The sequence below is a fragment of the Ciconia boyciana genome, chromosome 36, assembly GCF_034638445.1.
Source record: "Ciconia boyciana chromosome 36, ASM3463844v1, whole genome shotgun sequence".
Taxonomy (NCBI): domain Eukaryota; kingdom Metazoa; phylum Chordata; class Aves; order Ciconiiformes; family Ciconiidae; genus Ciconia; species Ciconia boyciana.
The window spans coordinates 625,035-646,085 of NC_132969.1; the positions used below are offsets into that span (position 1 = coordinate 625,035).

Genomic DNA, 21,051 nt, shown 5'->3' on the forward strand with positions numbered 1-21,051 from the left:
ATCCCTGGGTCCCCCTTTGTCCCCCTCCCCGTCCCCGGGTCCCCCCTCACCCGCAGGGGTGCCCCGGGGCTCCCCCCGCTCCTCGCTGCCCCGGGGCTGGGGGACTCCGGGCTCCTCGGGGCCGGGCAGCGGGAGCCCTGCGGGGTGCGGACGGGGGCTCAGCGGGGGGACCCAGGGGTCTGGGGACCCCCCCTGGGCCATCGGGGACCCCAAATGTGCCTCGGGGACACCCCCAGGGTCCTCAGGAACCCCCTCCATGGGCTGAAGGGCCCCCCCAAAGGCTCAGCGTCCCCCTCAGGGTGCTCAGGGACCCCCCCAAAGGCTCAGGGTCCCTGCTGGCGTGCTCAGGGACCCCCCCATGGGCTGGGAGACCCCCGCGGGTGCTCAGGGACCCCCCCCCAGGGTGCTCAGGGACCCCCCATGATCTCAGGGACCCTCCCATGACCTCAGGGACCCCCCCCGCCCCGGTCCCCAGCCCTTACCCGGGGGCCGGCATCCCGCTGCAGCTCCTGGGGGGGTTCGCCCAGCGCCCCCCACTCCTCCATCGTGGGGCCCCCAGCACCGTCAGCCCCCGGCCCTGGGGAAAGAGGGGTGAGCCGGGGCCCCCCGATTCGCACCAGGGACCCCCGATCCACACCAGGGACCCCCCATCGCCCTGAGCCCTGCCCATCATCATCAGGGACCCCCCAATAGCCCCGGGACCCCCGATCCGCACCAGGGACCCCCCATCGCCCTGAGCCCCCATCATCACCAGGGACCCCCCAATAGCTCCGGGACCCCCAATCTGCACCAGGGACCCCGCAGTAGCCCCGGGACCCCCAGTCTATACCAAAGACCCTCCCCTAACCTTGCCCCCCCATCAGCACCAGGGACCCCCCATCGCCCTGACACCCCCCCGATCTGCACCGGGGACCCCAATATCCCCAGCCCCGCCCCCCATGGCCTCGCCCCGCCCCCCATCAGCACCACGGGCCCCTCCTCCATTGCTCTGCCCCTCCCGACCTGCACCGGGGCCCCCCGAGCCCTCCCCGCCCCCAGGCCCCACTCACCCTTGGCGGGGCCCCCCCATGCGTCCCCCGGCCCCCCGCTGCCCCGCGGCCGCCGGGCCCGGCCGCCGGAAGCGCCGCGGTTGTGGCGGAGCCTCCGAGACGCCACTTCCGGTCCAGAGCCTAACGGGGCCGCTCTAGCCGCCCTGGAGGACCGCGCGTCACTCCGTGCCCTTCCCGCCCATCCCCGCCTCTATGGTCGCTCTTCCGGTGAGGAGGTGAGTCCTTCCGGCGCGCGGGTAGAGAGGGCGGGGGGAAAGGGGCGGGGCGTACTCAAAGCGGCGCGCCCATTGGCTACGTCCCGCGCGGGGACTACGCCTCCCGTCGTCCCCCGCGCCGCCGCCGCCATTTTGCGTGGGCGGCGGGGGGCGGAGGGGGAGGGCGCAGGCCGCGCCGCCGCCCGCCCGTTCCCACCCGCCGCCGCCGCCGCCGCCGCCGGCCCCGTCCGCGCCCCGGGGGGCGCGGGGGGGCCGCTCCCCCCCCCCTCCTCTCCGCCGCCACCCGGGGGAGGGGACACCCCAACCCCCTCCCCCCCGCCCGCCGCCGCCGCCGCCGCTCCCGGGGCGGGGGCGGCGGCGGCCCGGCGGGGCCTCCCTTCCCCCCCCTTCTCCTCCTCCTCCTTCTCCTCCTCCTCCCCCGTTCCTCCTCTCCCGCCCCCCTCCTCCTCCTCCACCTCCCGGCCCGGCCCTGCCCCCGCCCCCGCCCCGCCAGCGGCCCCGCGGCCCCGGGGATGGCGCCGCTCCCGGCCCCACGGCGCGGCTGCAGGTGAGGCCCGACCGGGGGGTGGCGGCAGGGCGGGGCGGGAGGGGGGTGTCCCCGTGTCCCCCGGTGCCCCGGAGGTGCCAACCCCCCCGGTGTCGCCAGCGGTGGCACTGACCGAGTGTCCGCCTCTCTCTTCTTCCTCCCACGGTGTCCTCACGATGTCCCCACGGTGCCCACGGTGCTCACGATGTCCCCACGGTCCCCACGGTGTCCTCACGATGTCCCCACGGTGCTCACGGTGGCCCCACGGGGTTCACGACCCCCCCCCCCGGTACTCGTAACCTCCCCACGGTCCCTGCCGCGTCCCTCACGATGTCCCCTGGGTGCTGGGGACATCCTGGGGGTCCCTGCGACGTCCCCACGGTCCCCGTGATGTCCCTGTGACGCCCCGTGATCCTCGTGGTGTCCTCTCCGTCCTCGTGATGCCCCCACGCTGTCCCCTCGGTCCTCGTGACGTCCCCACGCTGTCCCCTCGGTCCTCGTGACGTCCCCACGCTGTCCCCTTGGTCCTCACGACGTCCCCGGCACCCTCGATGTCCCCGCGGTCCCCGTGACGCACTCGGTGTCCCCACGCCGTCCCCCTGTCTGCGCCGTCCTCGGTCCCCGCCGTGTCCCCGCGTGGCCCCGGTCCCCGCGCCGTCCTCGTCCCCGTGATGTTTCCGCTCCCTGTGACGTCCCCTGTCCCCACGTTGTCCCCACGCTGTCCCGGTCCCCGCGACGTCCCCAACTCTCGCGCTGTTCCCGTCCTCTGGTTGTCCTGATGTCCCCAATCCCCGCGTCGTCCCCAATGACGTCCCTGGTCCCCGTGACGTCCCTCATCCCTTCGCCGTCTTGGTCCTCGTGGTGTCCCCAACCGTCACGCTGTCCCCACGCCACCCCGGTCCCCGCGATGTCCCCAATCCCCACGTGTTGCCACGCTGCCCTGGTCCCCGCGACGTCCCCACGATGTCCCCAATGCTCGTGCCATCCCCATGACATTTCCAATCCCCGCGGCGTCCCCGCGATGTCCCCAATCGGCACGCCGTCCCCACGATGTCCCCAATCCCCACGCTGTCGTCCCCCTCGCCCCGGTCCCTGCAATGTCCCCATCGTGTCCCCCATGCCCACGCTGTCCCCATCGTGTCCCCAATCCCCGCGATGTCCCCATGGTGTCCCCAACCCCTCCAACTGCTCTGCTCCCCGTGCCGTCCCTTGTCCCCACGCCATCCCCACGATGTCCCCAATCCCTGCGACGTCCCCCGCCACCCCGCTCCCCACGCCGTCCCCGTGTGTCCCCCTGCGATGTCCCCGGGGTGTCCCCAATCCCCATGGCGTCCCCTATCCCCACGCCGCCCCTCGTCCCCCTGTGTCCCACCATGATGTCCCCATCCCCGTGTGTCCCCCGCGATGTCCCCGGGGTGTCCCCCATCCCCACGCTGTCCCCATGATGTCCCCAATCCCCATGATGTCCCCTATCCCCTGCCGTCCCCACGCCGCCCCTTGTCCCCCTGCGTCCCCCATGATGTCCCCATCCCCGCGATGTCCCGTGATGTCCCCAATCCCCATGGTGTCCCCTATCCCCCGCCGTCCCCACGCCGCCCCTCGTCCCCACTGCGTCCCACCATGATGTCCCCATCCCCGCGATGTCCCCGGGCTGTCCCCAATCCCCACGCCGTCCCTGTGATGTCCCCAATCCCCATGGTCTCCCCTATCCCCCCGCCGTCCCCACGCCACCCTGCTCCCCGCGTCCCCCATGATGTCCCCGGGGTGTCCCCCGTCCCTCGCTGTCCCCACGCTGTCCCCAATCCCCGTGCCGCCCCTCGTCCCCCCGTGTCCCCCCGCGACGTCGCCGTCCCCGCGGTGTCCCCAGGCCGGCGTAGGCGGGGAGCGGGGGCCAATGCGGAGCCGCGGGGCGGGGGCAGGAGCTCGGCGGCGCCGGACGCGGTGCGGGAGGTGCCGGGCCTGCCTGCGCTCCGAGTGCGGCGAGTGCCACTTCTGCCGGGACATGAAGAAGTTCGGGGGGCCGGGACGCATGAAGCAGTCGTGCCTGCTGCGCCAGTGCACCGCGGTGAGGGGACCCCCGAAACGGGGCGGGGGGCACGGACCCCGGGGAGCTGTAGGGCACCTTGGGGACCCCTGGGGGTTTGGGGAGCTATAGGGCACTTTGGGGGAGCTATAGGGCACCTTGGGGGATCCCTGGGGTGGTTTGGGGAGCTATAGGGCACCTTGGGGGATCCCTGGGGGGTTTGGGGATCCCTGGGGTGGTTTGGGGAGCTATAGGGCACTTTGGGGATCCCTGGGGTGGTTTGGGGATCCCTGGGGTGGTTTGGGGGAGCTATAGGGCACTTTGGGGGATCCCTTGGGGTGGTTTGGGGACCCCTGGGGTGGTTTGGGGAGCTATAGGGCACTTTGGGGGATCCCTGGGGGCTTTGGGGAGCTATAGGGCACTTTGGGGATCCCTGGGGTGGTTTGGGGAGCTATAGGGCACCTTGGGGGATCCCTGGGGGGTTTGGGGAGCTATAGGGCACCTTGGGCGACCCCTGGGGTGGTTTGGGGGAGCTATAGGGCACTTTGGGGGACCCTTGGGGTGGTTTGGGGGATCCCTGGGGTGGTTTGGGGGAGCTATAGGGCACTTCGGGGATCCCTGGGGGGTTTGGGGAGCTATAGGGCACCTTGGGGGACCCTTGGGGGGCTTTGGGGGAGCTATAGGGCACCTTGCGGGACCCCTGGGGGGGTTTGGGGGAGCTATAGGGCACCTTGGGGGACCCCTGGGGGTTTGGGGAGCTATAGGGCACCTTGGGGGACCCCTGGGGTGGTTTGGGGGAGCTATAGGGCACTTTGGGGGATCCCTGGGGGGTTTGGGGAGCTATAGGGCACCTTGGGCGACCCCTGGGGGGTTTGGGGAGCTATAGGACACCTTGCGGGATCCATGGGGGGTTTGGGGAGCTATAGGGCACTTTGGGGGACCCCTGGGGTGGTTTGGGGACCCCGCGATGGTTTAGGGGATCTATAGGGTACTGTGGGGACCCCTGGGGTGACTGAGGGGGCCTTGGGGTGTTTTGGGGACCCCGGGGTGCTTTTGGGGACCCCAGGCTGCTTTGGGTCCCCCGGGTGTTTTTGGGGGCCATGAGGCGCCTTCGGGGACCCCGGGCGGGCTCGGGGGGGCTGGGGCTTCGGGGGCCGCAGCACTTTGGGGTGTCCCCCCCAGTGCTGCCCCACACTGCAGCCTGCTCTGCGGGGACCCCGGGGCCGCTTTGGGGGGGTATTGGGGTTTGGGGGGGATATTGGGGTTCGGGGGGTGTGGGGGTTTGGGGGTTTGGGGGGCTGTGGCAGTTTGGGGGGCCCTGACAGCCCCCCGCCCCCCAGCCCGTGCTGCCCCACACGGCCGTGTGCCTGGCCTGCGGACACCAGGGGGCTGCTTGGGGGTGGTATTGGGGTTCAGGGCGGGTATTGGGGTTCGGGGGGGGTGTGGGGGGTTTGGGGGGGCTGTGGCAGTTTGGGGGGGCCCTGACAGCCCCCCGCCCCCCAGCCCGTGCTGCCCCACACGGCCGTGTGCCTGGCCTGCGGAGAAGCCGGCCGGGAGGAGGCGGCCGAGGGGCCGGAGGAGAAGTTTGAGCTCTCGCTGATGGAGTGCACGCTCTGCAGCGAGATCGTCCACCCCCGCTGCCTCCAGGTGGGGGGGCACCCCAGATTTTGGGGGGGCACTGGGGTGGGGGCACCCCTTTCCCCCCCCACGGCGGGGCGCCGGGGCACCCGCAACCTCCCCGCGCACCGGGGATGCTCCGCCAAACGGGGGACGGTCCCCGTTTTGGGGATTCCCCCCGGCGTTTTGGGGTCCCCCCCGGATTTTGGGGACCCCCCCGCATATGGGGACCCCCCCATTTTTGGGGGGGATCCCCCAGATTTGTGACGGTTCTGTGGCAGATGGGGCGCGCGGAGGCGGTGGTCAACCCCGAGATCCCCAACTGCTGGGAGTGCCCCAAGTGCAAGCGGGAGGGGCGCAGCGCCAAGGTGGGGGGTCCCCCCCAAATTTTTTGGGGGTCCCCCAAATTTTTGGGGGGCCCTGCGGGGGGGATTTGGGGGTTTGCAGGGGTTTTGGGGAGCCGGGGGTTTATGGGGGCCCCAGGGGCGGGGGAGGTTGTGGGGTGCGGAGGGGTGGTGGGGTTTGGGAAGTGGGGGGGGTGAATTTGGGGGGGGCCTGAACTTTTGGGGGGTTCTCTGATGTTTGGGGGGTCCCTGGGGTCTTGGGGAGGCCCCAGGGTTGGGAGGGGTCCCTGGGATTTGGGGGGGGGTCCCTGCGATTTGGGGGAGGCAGAGGGGGTTTGGGGGGGTCCTTCAGGATTTGGGGGGTCCCTGAAATTTGGGGGGGGCTCTGGGATTTGGGGGGCGGGACTTGAGAGGGGCTCTGGGAGTCTGGGGGTCTGGGATTTTGGGGCGTTTTGGGGAACTCTCAGAGCTTTGGGGAGACCCTGGGGGGTGGGGTTTTTTGGGGGGTCGCTGGGTTTTGGGGTCCCCTGCTGACCCCCCCTGCAGGATTCGGGGATGGGGGCGAGCGCCGGGCGGAGGAGGGGAGGAAGGGGTGCGCTGGAAGCTGACGGACGAGCCCCCGAAACGCAGCGGGGACCCCCCGCCGCCCCCTCCCCCGACGGGGCGCCCCCAAGCGCAAGAGGGAGCAGGACCCCAAAAGAAGGTGAGGCCCCCCGGGGGGCGGGGAGGGGGTCCCCCTTTTGTGTCCCCCCGTCCCCCCCCCGAGGGACCGCGGCGCTGAGGGGTGTCCCCGTGTGTCCCCCCCAGGCGGAGGCGGCCGACGGGGCGTGGGGGCCCCCCGAGCTGCAGCCCCCGGGGCCGGCCCCGCCTGCGGCCCCCGACCCCGAGGTGAGACCCCCTGTGTCACCCCCCCGTCCCCTGTGTCCCCCCCATGTCACCCCCTGTCCCCCGTGCCCCTCCCCCATCCCCTGTGTCCCCCCTGTCCCTCCCCGTCCCCAGTGTCCCCCTGTCCCCTGTGTCCCCCCCATCCCCCGGGTGTCCGTCCCCCCCCGTGCCACCCCCTTCTTGTCCCCTGGGTCCCCCCCGTCCCCTGGGTCCCCTCCTGTCCCCTGTGTCCCCCTCTGTCCCCTATGTCCCCCCCCCCCCCCCGTCCCCCGGGGTCCCCAGGGGGTTGGGGGGGTCCCCAGGGTCTGCTGGGGTCCCCGGTGGCCCAGGGTTGTCCCCAGTGTCCCCAAGGTTGTCCCCAGGGACGTCCGCGACGTCCCCGAGGTTGTCCCCAGGGTCCTCTGGTGTCCTCTTGAGTTGTCCCCAAGTGTCCCCAAGTGTCCCCAGGGATGTCCCCGAGGTTGTCCCCAGGGTCCTCTGGTGTCCTCTTGAGTTGTCCCCAAGTGTCCCCAGGGATGTCCCCGAGGTTGTCTCCAGGGTCCTCTGGTGTCCTCTTGAGTTGTCCCCAAGTGTCCCCAAGAGTGTCCCCAGGGATGTCCCCAGGGTCCTCTGGTGTCCTCTTGAGTTGTCCCCAAGTGTCCCCAAGAGTGTCCCCGAGGTTGTCTCCAGGGTCCTCTGGTGTCCTCTTGAGTTGTCCCCAAGTGTCCCCAAGAGTGTCCCCAGGGATGTCCCCAGGGTCCTCTGGTGTCCTCTTGAGTTGTCCCCAAGTGTCCCCAAGAGTGTCCCCGAGGTTGTCCCCAGGATCCTCTGGTGTCCTCTTGAGTTGTCCCCAAGTGTCCCCAAGAGTGTCCCCGAGGTTGTCCCCAGGGTCCTCTGGTGTCCTCTTGAGTTGTCCCCAAGTGTCCCCAAGAGTGTCCCCAGGGATGTCCCCGAGGTTGTCCCCAGGGTCCTCTGGTGTCCTCTTGAGTTGTCCCCAAGTGTCCCCAGGGATGTCCCCGAGGTTGTCCCCAGGGTCCTCTGGTGTCCTCTTGAGTTGTCCCCAAGTGTCCCCAAGAGTGTCCCCGAGGTTGTCCCCAGGATCCTCTGGTGTTCTCTTGAGTTGTCCCCAAGTGTCCCCAAGAGTGTCCCCAGGGATGTCCCCGAGGTTGTCCCCAGGATCCTCTGGTGTCCTCTTGAGTTGTCTTTAGCTGTCCCCAAAGTTGTCCCCAAAGATGTTTTCAATGTCCCCAAGGTTGTCCCCAGCATGTTCTAGTGTTCTCCAGGTTGTCCCCAAGGTTGTCCCCAGGGTCATCTGGTGTCCTCCGAGTCGTGCCCAAGTGTCCCCAAGGTTGTCCTCAGGGTCTCCTGGTGGTTTCCAGGTTGTCCCCAGGTGTCCCCAAGGTTCTTCTCAGAGTTCTTTGGTGTTTTGTGAGTTGTCCCCAAGGTTGTCCCCGAGGTCTCTTGTTTTTTTCTGAGTCGTCCCCGAGTGTCACCAAGGTTGTTCCCAGAGCCTTCTGGTGTGCTCTTGAGTTGTCCCCAAGTGTCCCCAGGGATGCGTCCAAGTGTCACCAAGATTGTTCCTAGGGTCCTATGGTGTTTTCTGAGTTGCTCTCAGGTGTCTGCAACGTTGTCCCCAATGTCCCCAAGGCTGTCCCTAGGGTCCTCTGGCGTTCTCGGAGTTGTCCCCAAGTGTCCCCAAGGTTGTCCTCACTGTCGTCTGGTGTTCTCTTGAGTTGTCTGCAGGTGTCCCCAAGGACGTCCCCAGGTGTCCCCAAGATTGTCCATAGGGTCCTGTGGTGTTCTCTGAGTTGTCCCCAAGTGTCCCCAGTATTGTCCCCAGAGTCATCTGGTGTTCTTCTGGGTTGTCACCAATTGTCTCCAACGTTGTCCCCAAGGATGTCTTCAGTGCCCCCAAGGTTGTCCCCAGAGTGCCCTTGTGTTCTCTGGGTTGTCCCCAAGGTTCTCCCCAAGGTTGTCCCCAGGGACATCTCCAATGTCACCAAGGTTGTCCCCAGGGTCTTCTGGTGTCTGTCTTCGAAGTTGTCCCCAAGGTTGTTCTCAGCATTCTCTGGTGTTCTCTTGAGTTGTCCCCAAGATTGTCCCCAAGGACGTCTTCAGTGTCCCCAAGGTTGTCCCCAGGGTGCTCTGGTGTCCTCTGAGTTGTCCCCAGGTGTCCCCGAGGTTGTCCCCAGGGACGTCCCCAACGTTCTCAAGGTTGTCCCCAACGTTCTCAAGGTTGTCCCCGGGGTTTTCTGGTGTCCTCCCAGTTGTCCCCAAGTGTCCCCGAGGTTGTCCCCAGGGTTCTCTGGTGTGCTGAGGTGTCCCCAAGTGTCCCCAAGGCTGTCCCCAGGGTTCTCTGGTGTGCTCCGAGGTGTCCCCAGGGTTCTCTGGTGTGCTCTGAGGTGTCCCCAGGTGTCCCCAAGGCTGTCCCCAGGGGTCTCTGGTGTGCTCCGAGGTGTCCCCAGGGTTCTCTGGTGTGCTCCGAGGTGTCCCCAAGTGTGCTCCGAGGTGTCCCCAGGGTTCTCTGGTGTGCTCCGAGGTGTCCCCAAGTGTCCCCAAGGCTGTCCCCAGGGTTCTCTGGTGTGCTGAGGTGTCCCCAAGTGTCCCCAAGGCTGTCCCCAGGGTTCTCTGGTGTGCTCCGAGGTGTCCCCAGGTGTCCCCAAGCTTGTCTCCAGAGTCCTTTGGTGTCCCCAGTGTTGCCCCCAGCATCTCCAGGGTTGTTCTCAGAGTTGTCACAATGTCCCCTGCGTGGTCCCAAGCGTCCCCAGCGTTGTCCCAGTGTCCTCTCCGTGCCCCTTTCCCTTGTCCTCGTGTCCCCAGGGTTGTCCCCAGCATCTCCTCAATTGGCTCTGCGTTCCCTGGGTCGTCCCAACGTCCCTTGAGTAGTCCCCAGTGTTGTCCCAAGTGTCCCCAGCGTTGTCCCCGGGGTTGTCCCCATGTCCCCAGGGTTGTCCCCATCTTCCTAGGCTTGTCCCTGGGTTGTCCCACTCTGTCCCCAGGGTTGTCCCCCTGTCCCCAGGGCTGTCCCCGGGTTGTCCCCGTGATCCCAGGGTTGTTCCCACGTCCCTAGAGTTGTCCCAGGGTTCTTCTCCCGTCCCCAGAGCTGTCCCCCTCTGTCCCCAAGGTTGTCCCCACGATCCCAGGGTTGTCCCCACCTCCCTAGGGTTGTCCCAGGGTTCTCCCCCCCTCCCCAGGGTTGTCCCCCTCTGTCCCCAGCGTTGTCCCCACATCCCCAGGGTTGTCCCTGGGTTGTCCTTCTCTGTCCCCAAGGTTGTCCCCACATCCCCAGGGTTGTCCCTGGGCTGTCCCTCTCTGTCCCCAGGGTTGTCCCCACATCCCCAGGGTTGTCCCTGGGTTGTCCTTCTCTGTCCCCAAGGTTGTCCCCATCTCCCTAGGGTTGTCCCAGGGCTGTCCCTCTCTGTCCCCAGGGCTGTCCCCGGGTTGTCCTTCTCTGTCCCCAAGGTTGTCCCCACGATCCCAGGGTTGTCCCAGGGTTCTCCCCCCCTCCCCAGGGTTGTCCCCACATCCCCGGGGCTGTCCCCCTCTGTCCCCAGTGTTGTCCCCACATCCCCAGGGTTGTCCCTGGGCTGTCCTTCTCTGTCCCCAAGGTTGTCCCCACCTCCCTAGGGTTGTCCCAGGGTTCTCCTCTCGTCCCCAGGGTTGTCCCCCTCTGTCCCCAGGGTTGTCCCCAGGGCTGTCCCTCTCTGTCCCCAGGGTTGTCCCCCTGTCCCCATGGTTGTCCCCAGGGCTGTCCCCCTCTGACCCCATGGTTGTCCCCAGGTTGTCCCTCTCTGTCCCCAGGGCTGTCCCTCTCTGTCCCCAGCGTTGTCCCCATGTCCCCAGGGTTGTCCCTGGGCTGTCCTTCTCTGTCCCCAAGGTTGTCCCCACCTCCCTAGGGTTGTCCCAGGGTTCTCCTCTCGTCCCCAGGGTTGTCCCCAGGGCTGTCCCTCTCTGTCCCCAGGGCTGTCCCTCTCTGTCCCCAGCGGTGTCCCCCTGTCCCCATGGTTGTCCCCAGGGCTGTCCCCTCTGTCCCCATGGTTGTCCCCAGGGCTGTCCCTCTCTGTCCCCAGTGTTGTCCCCAGGGTTGTCCCCGGGTTGTCCTTCTCTGTCCCCAAGGTTGTCCCCACGATCCCAGGGTTGTCCCAGGGTTCTCCTCTCGTCCCCAGGGCTGTCCCCCTCTGTCCCCAGGGCTGTCCCCCTCTGTCCCCAGGGTTGTCCCCCTGTCCCCAGGGTTGTCCCCCTGTCCCCAGGGTTGTCCCCAGGGCTGTCCCCCTCTGTCCCCAGGGCTGTCCCCCTCTGTCCCCAGGGTTGTCCCCCTGTCCCCATGGTTGTCCCCAGGGCTGTCCCTCTCTGTCCCCAGGGCTGTCCCTCTCTGTCCCCAGCGTTGTCCCCAGGGTTGTCCCCGGGTTGTCCCCCTCTGTCCCCAAGGTTGTCCCCACGATCCCAGGGTTGTCCCAGGGTCCTCCCCCTCCCCAGGGTTGTCCCCACATCCCCGGGGCTGTCCCCAGGGCTGTCCCCCTCTGTCCCCAGGCTTGTCCCCACGTCCCCGGGGCCGTCCCCGGGGCCGTCCCCGGGGTGTCCCCGTCCCTGCGCCCCGGCTGACGGGGGTGCCGCAGGGCCGGACGCGGCAGCGGGAGCGCCTGGAGCGCTTCCGGCAGATGTGCCGCCTCCTCGAGCGGGTCCCGGCCGGCGCCAGCTCCAGCTCCAGCTCCAGCTCCGGCTCCGACTCGGGGGGCAGCCCCCCGCCGCCCTTCAGCCCCCCCGCCGCCGAGGAGGAGGAGGAGGAGGAGGAGGAGGACGGGGAGGAGAACGAGGAGGAAGACGAGGAAGACGACGACGACGACGAGGAGGAGGACGAAGGCGGCCGCCCCCATAACGGGGCCGCCCCCCCTGCCGCCAAACCCCCGCCGGGCTGCCGGGGGGCACCGGGGGGCGGGGGGGGGGTCCCGGCGGCCGGGGGGACGCGGGGGCTGCGGGCGTGGCCCCTGGTGCCCTCCCCGCCCCGGCCCCCCGCCCCCCTGGAGCGGCACGTGGTGAGACCCCCCCCCGCCAGCCCGGACCCCGACCGCCTGCCCCTGGACAGCGGGGCCGCCCACGTCATGCAGCGGGACGTCTGGCTGGGGGTCTTCCTGCACCTCTCCTCCCGCGAGCTCTGCGTCTGCATGCGCGTCTGCCGCACCTGGAGCCGCTGGTAGGGCCGACTGGGGGCACTGGGAGCACTGGGAGGGGCGCTAGGGGTCGTACTGGGAGCACTGGGAGGGACCCCCTTTCCCTGCCCCCCTCCCCCAGGAGGGGTCTGCCCCCCCCTCCCCCCCAGTTTGGGCTCTCCCCCCCCGGGGGGTGCCCTGACCCCCCCTTTCTCCCCCTCCCCAATTCCCCCGTTTCCCTCCCCCAATTCCCCCTGTAATTCCCCTCCCCAATTCCTCCTCCCCAATTCCTCCCATCCTCCCCCATTTCCCCAATTCCCTTCCATTTCCCCCCTCCCCATTCCCCCCCATTTCCCTCCCCCAATCCCCCTCCCCATTCTCCTCCTCCCCATTCCCCCCATTTCCCCCCCATTCCCCCATTCCCCCCATTCCCCCCCATTCCCCCTCAATCCCCCATTTCCCCCCATTCCCCATTCCCCCCTTCCTCCCCCTTCCCCCATTCCCCCTTCCCCAATCCCCCATCCCCCAATCCCCCATTTCCCCCAATCCCCCATTCCCCATCCCTCCCCATCCCTCCCCATCCCCCCATCCCCCATTTCCCCCTTTATTCCCCCCAATCCTCCCCATTCCCCCCATCCTTCCCCATCCCCCATCCCCCCATTCCCTCCCCATTCCCCCTTCCCCAATCCCCCATCCCCCATTCCCCCTTCCCCAATGCCCCCATCCCCCCAATCCCCCCATTTCCCCCCCCAGTCCCCCATTCCCCATCCCTCCCCATCCCTCCCCATCCCCCATCCCCCCATCCCCCATTCCCCCCATCCCCCATTCCCCCTTCCCCATTCCCCCCAATCCCTCCCATTCCCCCCATCCTTCCCCATCCCCCATCCCCCCATTCCCCTTCCCCATCCCCCATCCCCCCATTCCCCCCCCCTTTGATCCCCCATCCCCCCCATCCCCATCCCCCCTTTCCCATCCCCCTTCCCCAATCCCCCAATCCCCCCATCCCCCGTGCCCCCAGGTGCTGCGACCGGTGGCTGTGGACCCGCATCGACCTGAGCCGCCGCGCGGCCATCACGCCCCCCATGCTGAGCGGGGTGGTCCGCCGGCAGCCGGCCAGCCTGGACCTCAGCTGGACCGGCATCTCCCGCAAGCAGCTCTCCTGGCTCGTCAGCCGTATAAGTTGGGTGCCTTCAACCACCTTACGCTATTTGACGCTTCTTTGTTTTACTGTTATTTACCTTTTATTTTATTTATTTAATTTTATTTATTTATTTATTTTGTTACTGCTTTTATTTATTTATTTATTTTACATTTTATTTTACTTTTGTTTATTTTTTTGCCTGATATTTTATTTTACTTTATTTATTTTAATTTTGTGTTTTATTTTTTTATTTTATTTTACTTTTATTTTGTTTTACCATTTATTTTGGTATTTATTTTGTTTTGCAATTTTGTATTTTATTTTGGCATTTACTTTATTTTATTTTATTTACATTTTGTTGCCCCCCAATTTTGCCCCCCGCCCCCGCGCCCCCCACGCCCCCCACCACCCCCACGCCCCCCCACGCCCCACCACCCCCTCGGTGTCTGGGGGCTCGGAGGGGTTAGAGAAGTCCCCATGGGGCTTCTGGTAGGGGTCTGGGGTCTTTCGGGGGCTTGGGAAGAGGTTTGGGGATTTTGTTTTTGGGGGTTTGGGCCAGGTTGGGGGTTTTGAGGGCTTAGAGGTTTGGAGATTTTCTTGGGGGTTTTGGGAGTGTTTTCTTGATTTTCGGGGTTGGGGTGTTGTTTTGGGGGGTTTGGGTTTTTCAGGGGTCGGGGTGTTGTTTTGGGGGTTTTGGGAGTGTTTTGGGGGTTTTCAGGGGTTGGGGGGCCAAGTGTTTGGGGTTTTCGAGGGTTAGAGTGTTGTTTTGGGGGGTTTGGGAATTTTCAGGGGGTTGGGAAGTTCTTGATGTTTTGGGGTTTTGGGGGTCGGGGGTGTTGTTTTGGGTGTTTTGGGGTTTTGGGGCGTTGGGGTTAAGTGTTTTGGGGAGTTTTCGGGGTCGAGTGTTGTTTTAGGTGTTTTGGGGGATTTTCAGGGGTTGGGGGTTTGAAGTGTTTTGCGGTTTTTCGGGGGTCAGGGTGTTGTTTTGGGGGGGTTTTGGGAAGTGTTTTGGGGGTTTTCGGAGGTTGGGGGGTTTAAGTGTTTTGCGGTTTTCGGGGGTCGGGGTGTTGTTTTGGGGTTTTGGGAAGTGTTTGGGGTTTTCGAGGTGTTGGGTTTTGGGGGTTTTGAGGTTAGAGTGTGTTGTTGGGGGGTTTTGGGAGTGTTTGGGAGTTTTCGGGGGTTGGGGGGGTTAAGTGTTTTGTGGTTTTCGGGGTTGGGGGTGTTATTTTGAGGGGGTTTGGGAGTTTTTGAGGGTTGGGGGAGTTTAAGTGTTTTGTGGTTTTCGGGGGTTGGGGTGTTGTTTGGGGGTTTGGGGTTTTCAGGGGTTGGGGGTTAAGTGTTTTGCGGTTTTCGGGGGTCAGGGGTGTGTTGTTTTGGGGGTGTTTTGGGAGTGTTTTGGGGTTTTGGGGGTTTGGGGGTGTTTTGGGGGGTTTTAAGTGTTTTAGGGGGGTTTCGGGGGTTGGGGGGAGTTTGGGGTGTTTTGCGGTTTTCGGGGGTCGGGGTGTTGTTTTGGGGGTTTTGGGGTGTTTTGGGGGTTTTTAGTGTTGGGGGTTTGGGGGTTTTCGAGGGTCGGGGGTGTTTTGGGGGTTTTGGGGTGTTTTGGGGGTTTTCGGGGTTGGGGGGTTTGAAGTGTTTTGTGGTTTTCGGGGTTGGGGGTGTTGTTTTGGGGGTTGGGGTTTTCGGGGGGTTGGGGGTTTGGGGTGTTTTGTGTGGTTTTCGGGGGTCGGGGTGTTGTTTTGGGGGTTTGGGGTTTCGGGGTTTGGGGTGTTTTGGGGGTTTTCGGGGTTGGGGGTGTTGTTTTGGGGGGGTTTGGGGTTTTTCGGGGGGTTGGGGGGGTTTGGGGTGTTTTGGGGTTTTTCGGGGGGTCGGGGTGTTCGGGGGCCGGCTGACGGGCGCCGCAGGGCTGCGGGAGCTGGTGCTGAGCGGGTGCTCGTGGGGCGCGGTGTCGGCGCTGGGCACGGCCAGCCTGGCCTCCCTGCGCCTGCTGGACCTGCGCTGGGTGCCCGACCTCTCCGACGCCCACCTGCGGGAGCTGCTGCTGCCCCCCGACAGCCGCCACGGTGAGGGGGCGGGAGGACGGGGGGCTGGGGGAAGGGGGTGGGGGGGATAGGGCACATGGGGGTATGGGGGGGATAGGAGACGGGGGTATGGGGGGGATAGGGCACATGGGGGTATGGGGGTGTGGGGGCTACAGGGGATGGGGGGTATGGGGGGATAGGGCACATGGGGGTATGGGGGGGATAGGAGGAGACGGGGGGTATGGGGGGGATGGGGGGATAGACAGGGGATGGGGGGCTGGGGACGAGGGGGATATGGGGGGACGAGGGGCTACAGGGGACGGGGGTATGGGGGGTATAGGGCACATGGGGGTATGGGGGGGGTAAGGGGGCTACAGGGGACGGGGGGGTATGGGGGGATGGGGGACATGGGGGTATGGGGGGCTACAGGGGACGGGGGGTATGGGGGAGCTACAGGGGACGGGGGGTATGGGGGGATGGGGGACATGGGGTATGGGGGCTACAGGGGACGGGGGGCTACAGGGGACGGGGGTATGGGGGTATAGGGCACATGGGGGTATGGGGGGGGATGAGGGCTACAGGGGACGGGGGACATGGGGGTATGGGGGGCTACAGGGACGGGGGGTATGGGGGGGGTACAGGGGACAGGGGGTATAGGGGACATGGGGGAATGGGGGGCTACAGGGGACAGGGGGCTACAGGGAGAGCAGGGATATAGGGGACGGGGGGTATGGGGGACATGGGGGTATGGGGTCCTACAGGGATGGGGATATAGAGAATGGGGGGTATAGGGGACAGGGGCTACAGGGGACATGGGGGATGGGGGGTATAGGGAATGGGGGGCTACAGGGGACAGGGGGGATATAGGGTATGGAGAGTATGGGGGGCTACAGGGGACGGGGGATATAGGGAACGGGGGGATGGGGCACGGGTACAGGGGACGGGGTGGATATAGGGGATGGGGGGATGGGGATGTGGGGGGATATGGGAGAGCTGGGGGTCTGGGGGACACGGGATGTGGGGGGCTATGGGGGTGTGGGGGCCGTGGGGGTGTGGGGATGTGGGGGTGTGGGGCCGTGGGGGGACACTGGGGACATGGGGTGATGGGGGACGTAGGGGATGTTTTGGGGGATCCAGGGGACAGCGGGGGATGTGGGGTGATGGGGGGACATTGGGGACCCGGGGGCGTGGGGGTCCCAGCGACAGGGGGACGCTGGGGGCACGGGGGACATTGGGGACATGGGGGTGTGGGGGCGTGGGGGTCACAGCGACAGGGGGACGCTGGGGACCTGGGGGACACTGGGGACATGGGGGCGTGGGGGTCACAGCGACAGGGGGACGCTGGGGACCCGGGGGGACAGTGGGGACATGGGGGGTGTGGGGGTCACAGCGATGGGGGGACGCTGGGGACCCGGGGGGGACAGTGGGGACCCGGGGGACCCGGGGGGGAGACGAGGCTCTGGGGGACGCTGGGGACGGGGGGGGGCGGGAGATGGGGGACTGCGGGGTGACCCCCGCCCCCCCCAGCCCCCCCCGCGGGCCGCGGGCGTTTGCCCAACCTGGTGGAGCTGCGCCTGGCGGGGCTGGAGGTGACCGAGGCGTCCCTGCGGCTGGTGGCCCGCCAGGCCCCCCAGCTGGCCTCCCTCGACCTCAGCCACTGCGGCCGCCTCGGGGACGGGGCCCTGGCCGCCCTCGGGGGGCTGCGGCACAGCCTGGCCGAGCTCAACCTGGCAGGTGGGGACACGGCAGGGGACAGCCCTGGGGACACCCTGGGGACACTCTGGGGACACCCTGGGGGCTTGGGGACACGTGGGGACCCTGGGGACACCCTGGGGACATCCTGGGGACACTGCAGGGGACACAGCGGGGACACCCTGGGGGCTTGGGGACACCCTGGGGGACACCCTGGGGACATCCTGGGGACTTGGGGACACATTGGGACCTTGGGGACACCCTGGGGGCTTGGGGACAGCCTTGGGGACATCCTGGGGGCTCGGGGACACGTTGGGACCTTGGGGACAGCCTGGGGACACCCTGGCAGGCTTGGGGACACGGCAGGGGACAGCCCTGGGGACACCCTGGGGACATCCTGGGGACACTGCAGGGGACACAGCGGGGACACCCTGGGGGCTTGGGGACACCCTGGGGGACACCCTGGGGACTTGGGGACACATTGGGACCTTGGGGACACCCTGGGGGCTTGGGGACACCCTGGGGACATCCTGGGGGCTTGGGGACACGTTGGGACCTTGGGGACATCCTGGGGACACCCTGGGGGCTTGGGGACAGCCTTGGGGACACTGCGGGGGTGGGGGGGGCTGTGGCACAGCCTGGCCGAGCTCAACCTGGCAGGTGGGGACACGGCAGGGGACAGCCCTGGGGACACCCTGGGGACACCCTGGGGGCTTGGGGACACACTGGGACCTTGGGGACATCCTGGGGACACTGCAGGGGACAGCCCTGGGGACACCCTCGGGAGACCCTGGGGACATCCTGGGGCTTGGGGACACATTGGGACCTTGGGGACACCCTGGGGCTTGAGGACACCCTGGGGACACTGCAGGGGACACGGCGGGGACACCCTGGGGGCTTGGGGACACCCTGGGGGACACCCTGGGGACATCCTGGGGGCTTGGGGACACCCTGGGGACACTGCAGGGGACAGCCCTGGGGACATCCTGGGGACATCCTGGGGGCTTGGGGACACCCTGGGGGACATCCTAGGGACATCCTGGGGGCTTGGGGACATCCTGGGGGCTTGGGGACACCCTGGGGACACTGCAGGGGACACGGCGGGGACACCCTGGGGGCTCGGGGGACATCCTGGGGGCTCGGGGACAGCCTTGGGGACACCCTAGGGACACCCTGGGGGCTTGGGGACACTGCAGGGGACACGGCGGGGACACCCTGGGGACATCCTGGGGGCTTGGGGACACCCTGGGGGACATCCTGGGGACTTGGGGACACATTGGGACCTTGGGGACACCCTGGGGGCTTGGGGACACCCTGGGGGACATCCTGGGGGCTTGGGGACATGTTGGGACCTTGGGGACATCCTGGGGCTTGGGGACATGTTGGGACCTTGGGGACATCCTGGGGACACCCTGGGGCTTGGGGACAGCCTTGGGGACACTGCGGGGGTGGGGGGCTGTGGCACAGCCTGGCCGAGCTCAACCTGGCAGGTGGGGACACGGCAGGGGACAGCCCTGGGGACACCCTGGGGACATCCTGGGGGCTTGGGGACACGTTGGGACCTTGGGGACATCCTGAGGACACTGCAGGGGACAGCCCTGGGGACACCCTCGAGACCCTGGGGACATCCTGGGGGCTTGGGGACACATTGGGACCTTGGGGACATCCTGGGGGCTTGGGGACACCCTGGGGACACTGCAGGGGACAGCCCTGGGGACATCCCTGGGGCTTGGGGACACCCTGGGGGACACCCTGGGGACATCCTGGGGCTTGGGGACACCCTGGGGACACTGCAGGGGACAGCCCTGGGGACATCCTGGGGGCTTGGGGACATCCTGGGGGCTTGGGGACAGCCTTGGGGACACCCTAGGGACACCCTGGGGGCTTGGGGACACTGCAGGGGACATGGCGGGGACATCCTGGGGACATCCTGGGGACATCCTGGGGACTTGGGGACATCCTGGGACCTTGGGGACATCCTGGGGACACTGCAGGGGACAGCCCTGGGGACATCCTGGGGGCTTGGGGACACGTTGGGACCTTGGGGACATCCTGGGGGCTTGGGGACACCTTGGGGACATCCCAGGGACACAGGCGGGGAGGGGGCACTGTGGGAGGGACAAGGCTCCTCACTGCGGGGGGTGGCCGGGTGTCCCCACCCCGGTGTCCCCATGCCCTGTCCCCATCCTTGGAGTCCCCGTCCCAGTGTCCCCGTCCCAGTGTCCCTGTCCCCATCCCAGCACCCCTGTCCCCATCCCGGTGTCCCCATCCCAGTGTCCCCATCCCGGTGTCCCCATGCCAGTGCCACCCCCTCCCATCCTGGGGGTCCCCGTCCCAGTGTCCCTGTCCCCGTCCCAGTGTCCCCATCCCATCCTGGGGGTCCCCATCCCAGTGTCCCTGTCCCCGCCCCCGCACCCTTGTCCCCATCCCGGTGTCCCCATCCCACTGCCACCCCCTCCCGCCTGGGCGTCCCCATCCTGGTGTCCTTGTCCCCATCCCAGCACCCCTGTCCCCATCCCGGTGTCCCCATCCCGGTGTCCCCATCCCAGTGCCACCCCCTCCATCCTGGGGGTCCCCGTCCCAGTGTCCCCGTCCTAGTGTCCCTGTCCCCATCCCAGTGCCACCCCCTCCCATCTTGGGGGTCCCCGTCCCAGTGTCCCCGTCCCAGTGTCCCCATCCCAGTGCCACCCCCTCCCATCCTGGGGGTCCCCGTCCCAGTGTCCCCATCCCATCCTGGGGTCCCCATCCCAGTGTCCCCATCCCAGTGCCACCCCTCCCATCCTGGGGGTCCCCGTCCCAGTGTCCCTGTCCCCGTCCCAGTGCCACCCCTCCATCCTGGGGGTCCCCGTCCCAGTGTCCCTGTCCCCGTCCCAGTGTCCCCTCCCATCCTGGGGGTCCCCATCCCCTCCCCATCCTGCCGTCCCCCATCCCGCTTCTCCCCATCCCCTCCCCCCGTGTGTGTCCCCCCCCGCCCCGCTGACACCCCCGTGTCCCCCCGCAGGCTGCCAGCGCCTGACGGACCAGGTCCTGCCGGCGCTGCGCCGCTGCCCGCGCCTGCGCCGCGTCGACCTGCGCTCCTGCCGCCATGTCAGCCCCGAGGCCTGCGCCCGCCTCTGCCAGGAGCCCCCGCGCCCCCCGGGGGCCCCCCGGCGCCGCCCCCCCGCCCCTTCCGCCTCCCCGAGGAGAAGCTGCTGCTCAAGGACAGCTAGGCGGGGGGCCCCTGACCCCCACAGGTGACGGGGACCCCCCACGGACACCGGGGACCCCCCACGGACACCGGGGACCCCCCCCACGGACACTTGGGACCCGCTATGGACGTCGGGGACCCCCACAGAGGTTGGGGACCTCCTGTGGACGTTGGGGATCTGCTATGGGGGTTGGGGACCCCCCCGGAGGTTGGGGACCCCCCACGGACGTTGGGGACCTCCCATGGACACTGGGGAGCCCCCGGGGATACTGGGGGACCCCCATGACACTGGGGCCCCCCTATAGACGCTGGGGAGACCCCTGGGTAATGGAGACGACCCCCCACCCCCCACGGCACTGGGGGCCCCCCGAGATGCTGGGGGCCCCCGAGATGCTGGGGACCCCCCCACAGCACTGGGGACCCCAACATGGAGACTGGGGAGCCCCTGAGGGCAACGGGGACCCCCACCCCACCCCCGGCGACTGAAGACCCCGCAGGGGTGTTGGGGACACCCCCACCCCCCGGACACTGTGGGGACCCCAGGGACCCCCATGCCACTGGGGACCCCCTGGACACGGAGCCCCCGCCCCCCCCCGATATTGGGGTCCCCCCGCAGCCCCCGACTTGACGAGGTTCTTTCATTAAAGCTATGCACTGATGGGGGGGGGCGGGTTTAGGGGAGGCCACACCCCCCGCGCTGTAGCCACGCCCCCCGGCAGGCAGGGGGTGGGATGAGCTGGTCCCACACCCCCTCAGGGATGGGGGCGTGGCTTGGAGAGACCCCACCCCCAGGCAGGTTGAATCACTCGAGGGGTGTGGCTTCAGCGAGACACACCCCTCCGTTGGGGGGGCGTGGCTTATGGAGGCCACTGCCTTTCAGGGGCGGGGCTTTAGGAGGCTCCTCCCCGTGGGGGGGGGTGCTGGGTTCTGCTCCCCCTCCTCTGGTTGGCGCTGGGGTTAGCCCCACCCTGATGGTGGGCGGGGCTCGCCCAGCCCCGCCCCTCCCGGGCGGGGGGCGGAGTCCCGGGGCTCCCCGCCCCCCGGTTATACTTGAATCCTCGCCGGAGGCGTTACTTGAATCGGGGCCGGGGGGGGGGGCACCCCCAAACCTCAGGGCTCCGCGCGGGGACACGCCCCCTCCCCCCCCCCCCGGACCCCCCAGGACCAAAGCTGCCCCTCCCCCAGCCGGCGGGGGCGGGGGGGGGGGGCACTGGGAGCACTGGGAGCA

General features: G+C 67.8%; 1 protein-coding gene across 1 annotated transcript; it reads left to right on the forward strand.

Moving 5' to 3' along the window:
• The first annotated feature begins 1,655 nt into the window (after positions 1 to 1,655).
• FBXL19 (F-box and leucine rich repeat protein 19) lies at positions 1,656 to 19,873 on the forward strand. Its single transcript, XM_072849101.1, has 11 exons — positions 1,656 to 1,811; positions 3,658 to 3,855; positions 5,317 to 5,460; positions 5,712 to 5,798; positions 6,582 to 6,662; positions 11,255 to 11,829; positions 12,804 to 12,958; positions 13,501 to 13,509; positions 14,828 to 14,986; positions 16,472 to 16,678; positions 19,638 to 19,873. Exons 2-11 carry the CDS (start codon positions 3,685 to 3,687, stop codon positions 19,871 to 19,873), a joined length of 1,824 nt encoding a protein of 607 aa, XP_072705202.1. The 5' UTR covers positions 1,656 to 1,811; positions 3,658 to 3,684.
• The last annotated feature ends 1,178 nt before the right edge of the window (positions 19,874 to 21,051 follow it).

Coding starts and splice junctions, on each gene's coding strand:
- FBXL19 (XM_072849101.1), top strand. CDS start 3,685: ATGCGGAGCCGCGGGGCGGGGGCAGGAGCTCGGCGGCGCCGGACGCGG. Junction 6,663..11,254: donor CTGCGGCCCCCGACCCCGAG/GTGAGACCCCCT, acceptor GGGGTGCCGCAG/GGCCGGACGCGGCAGCGGGA. Junction 14,987..16,471: donor GCCCCCCGACAGCCGCCACG/GTGAGGGGGCGG, acceptor CGCCCCCCCCAG/CCCCCCCCGCGGGCCGCGGG.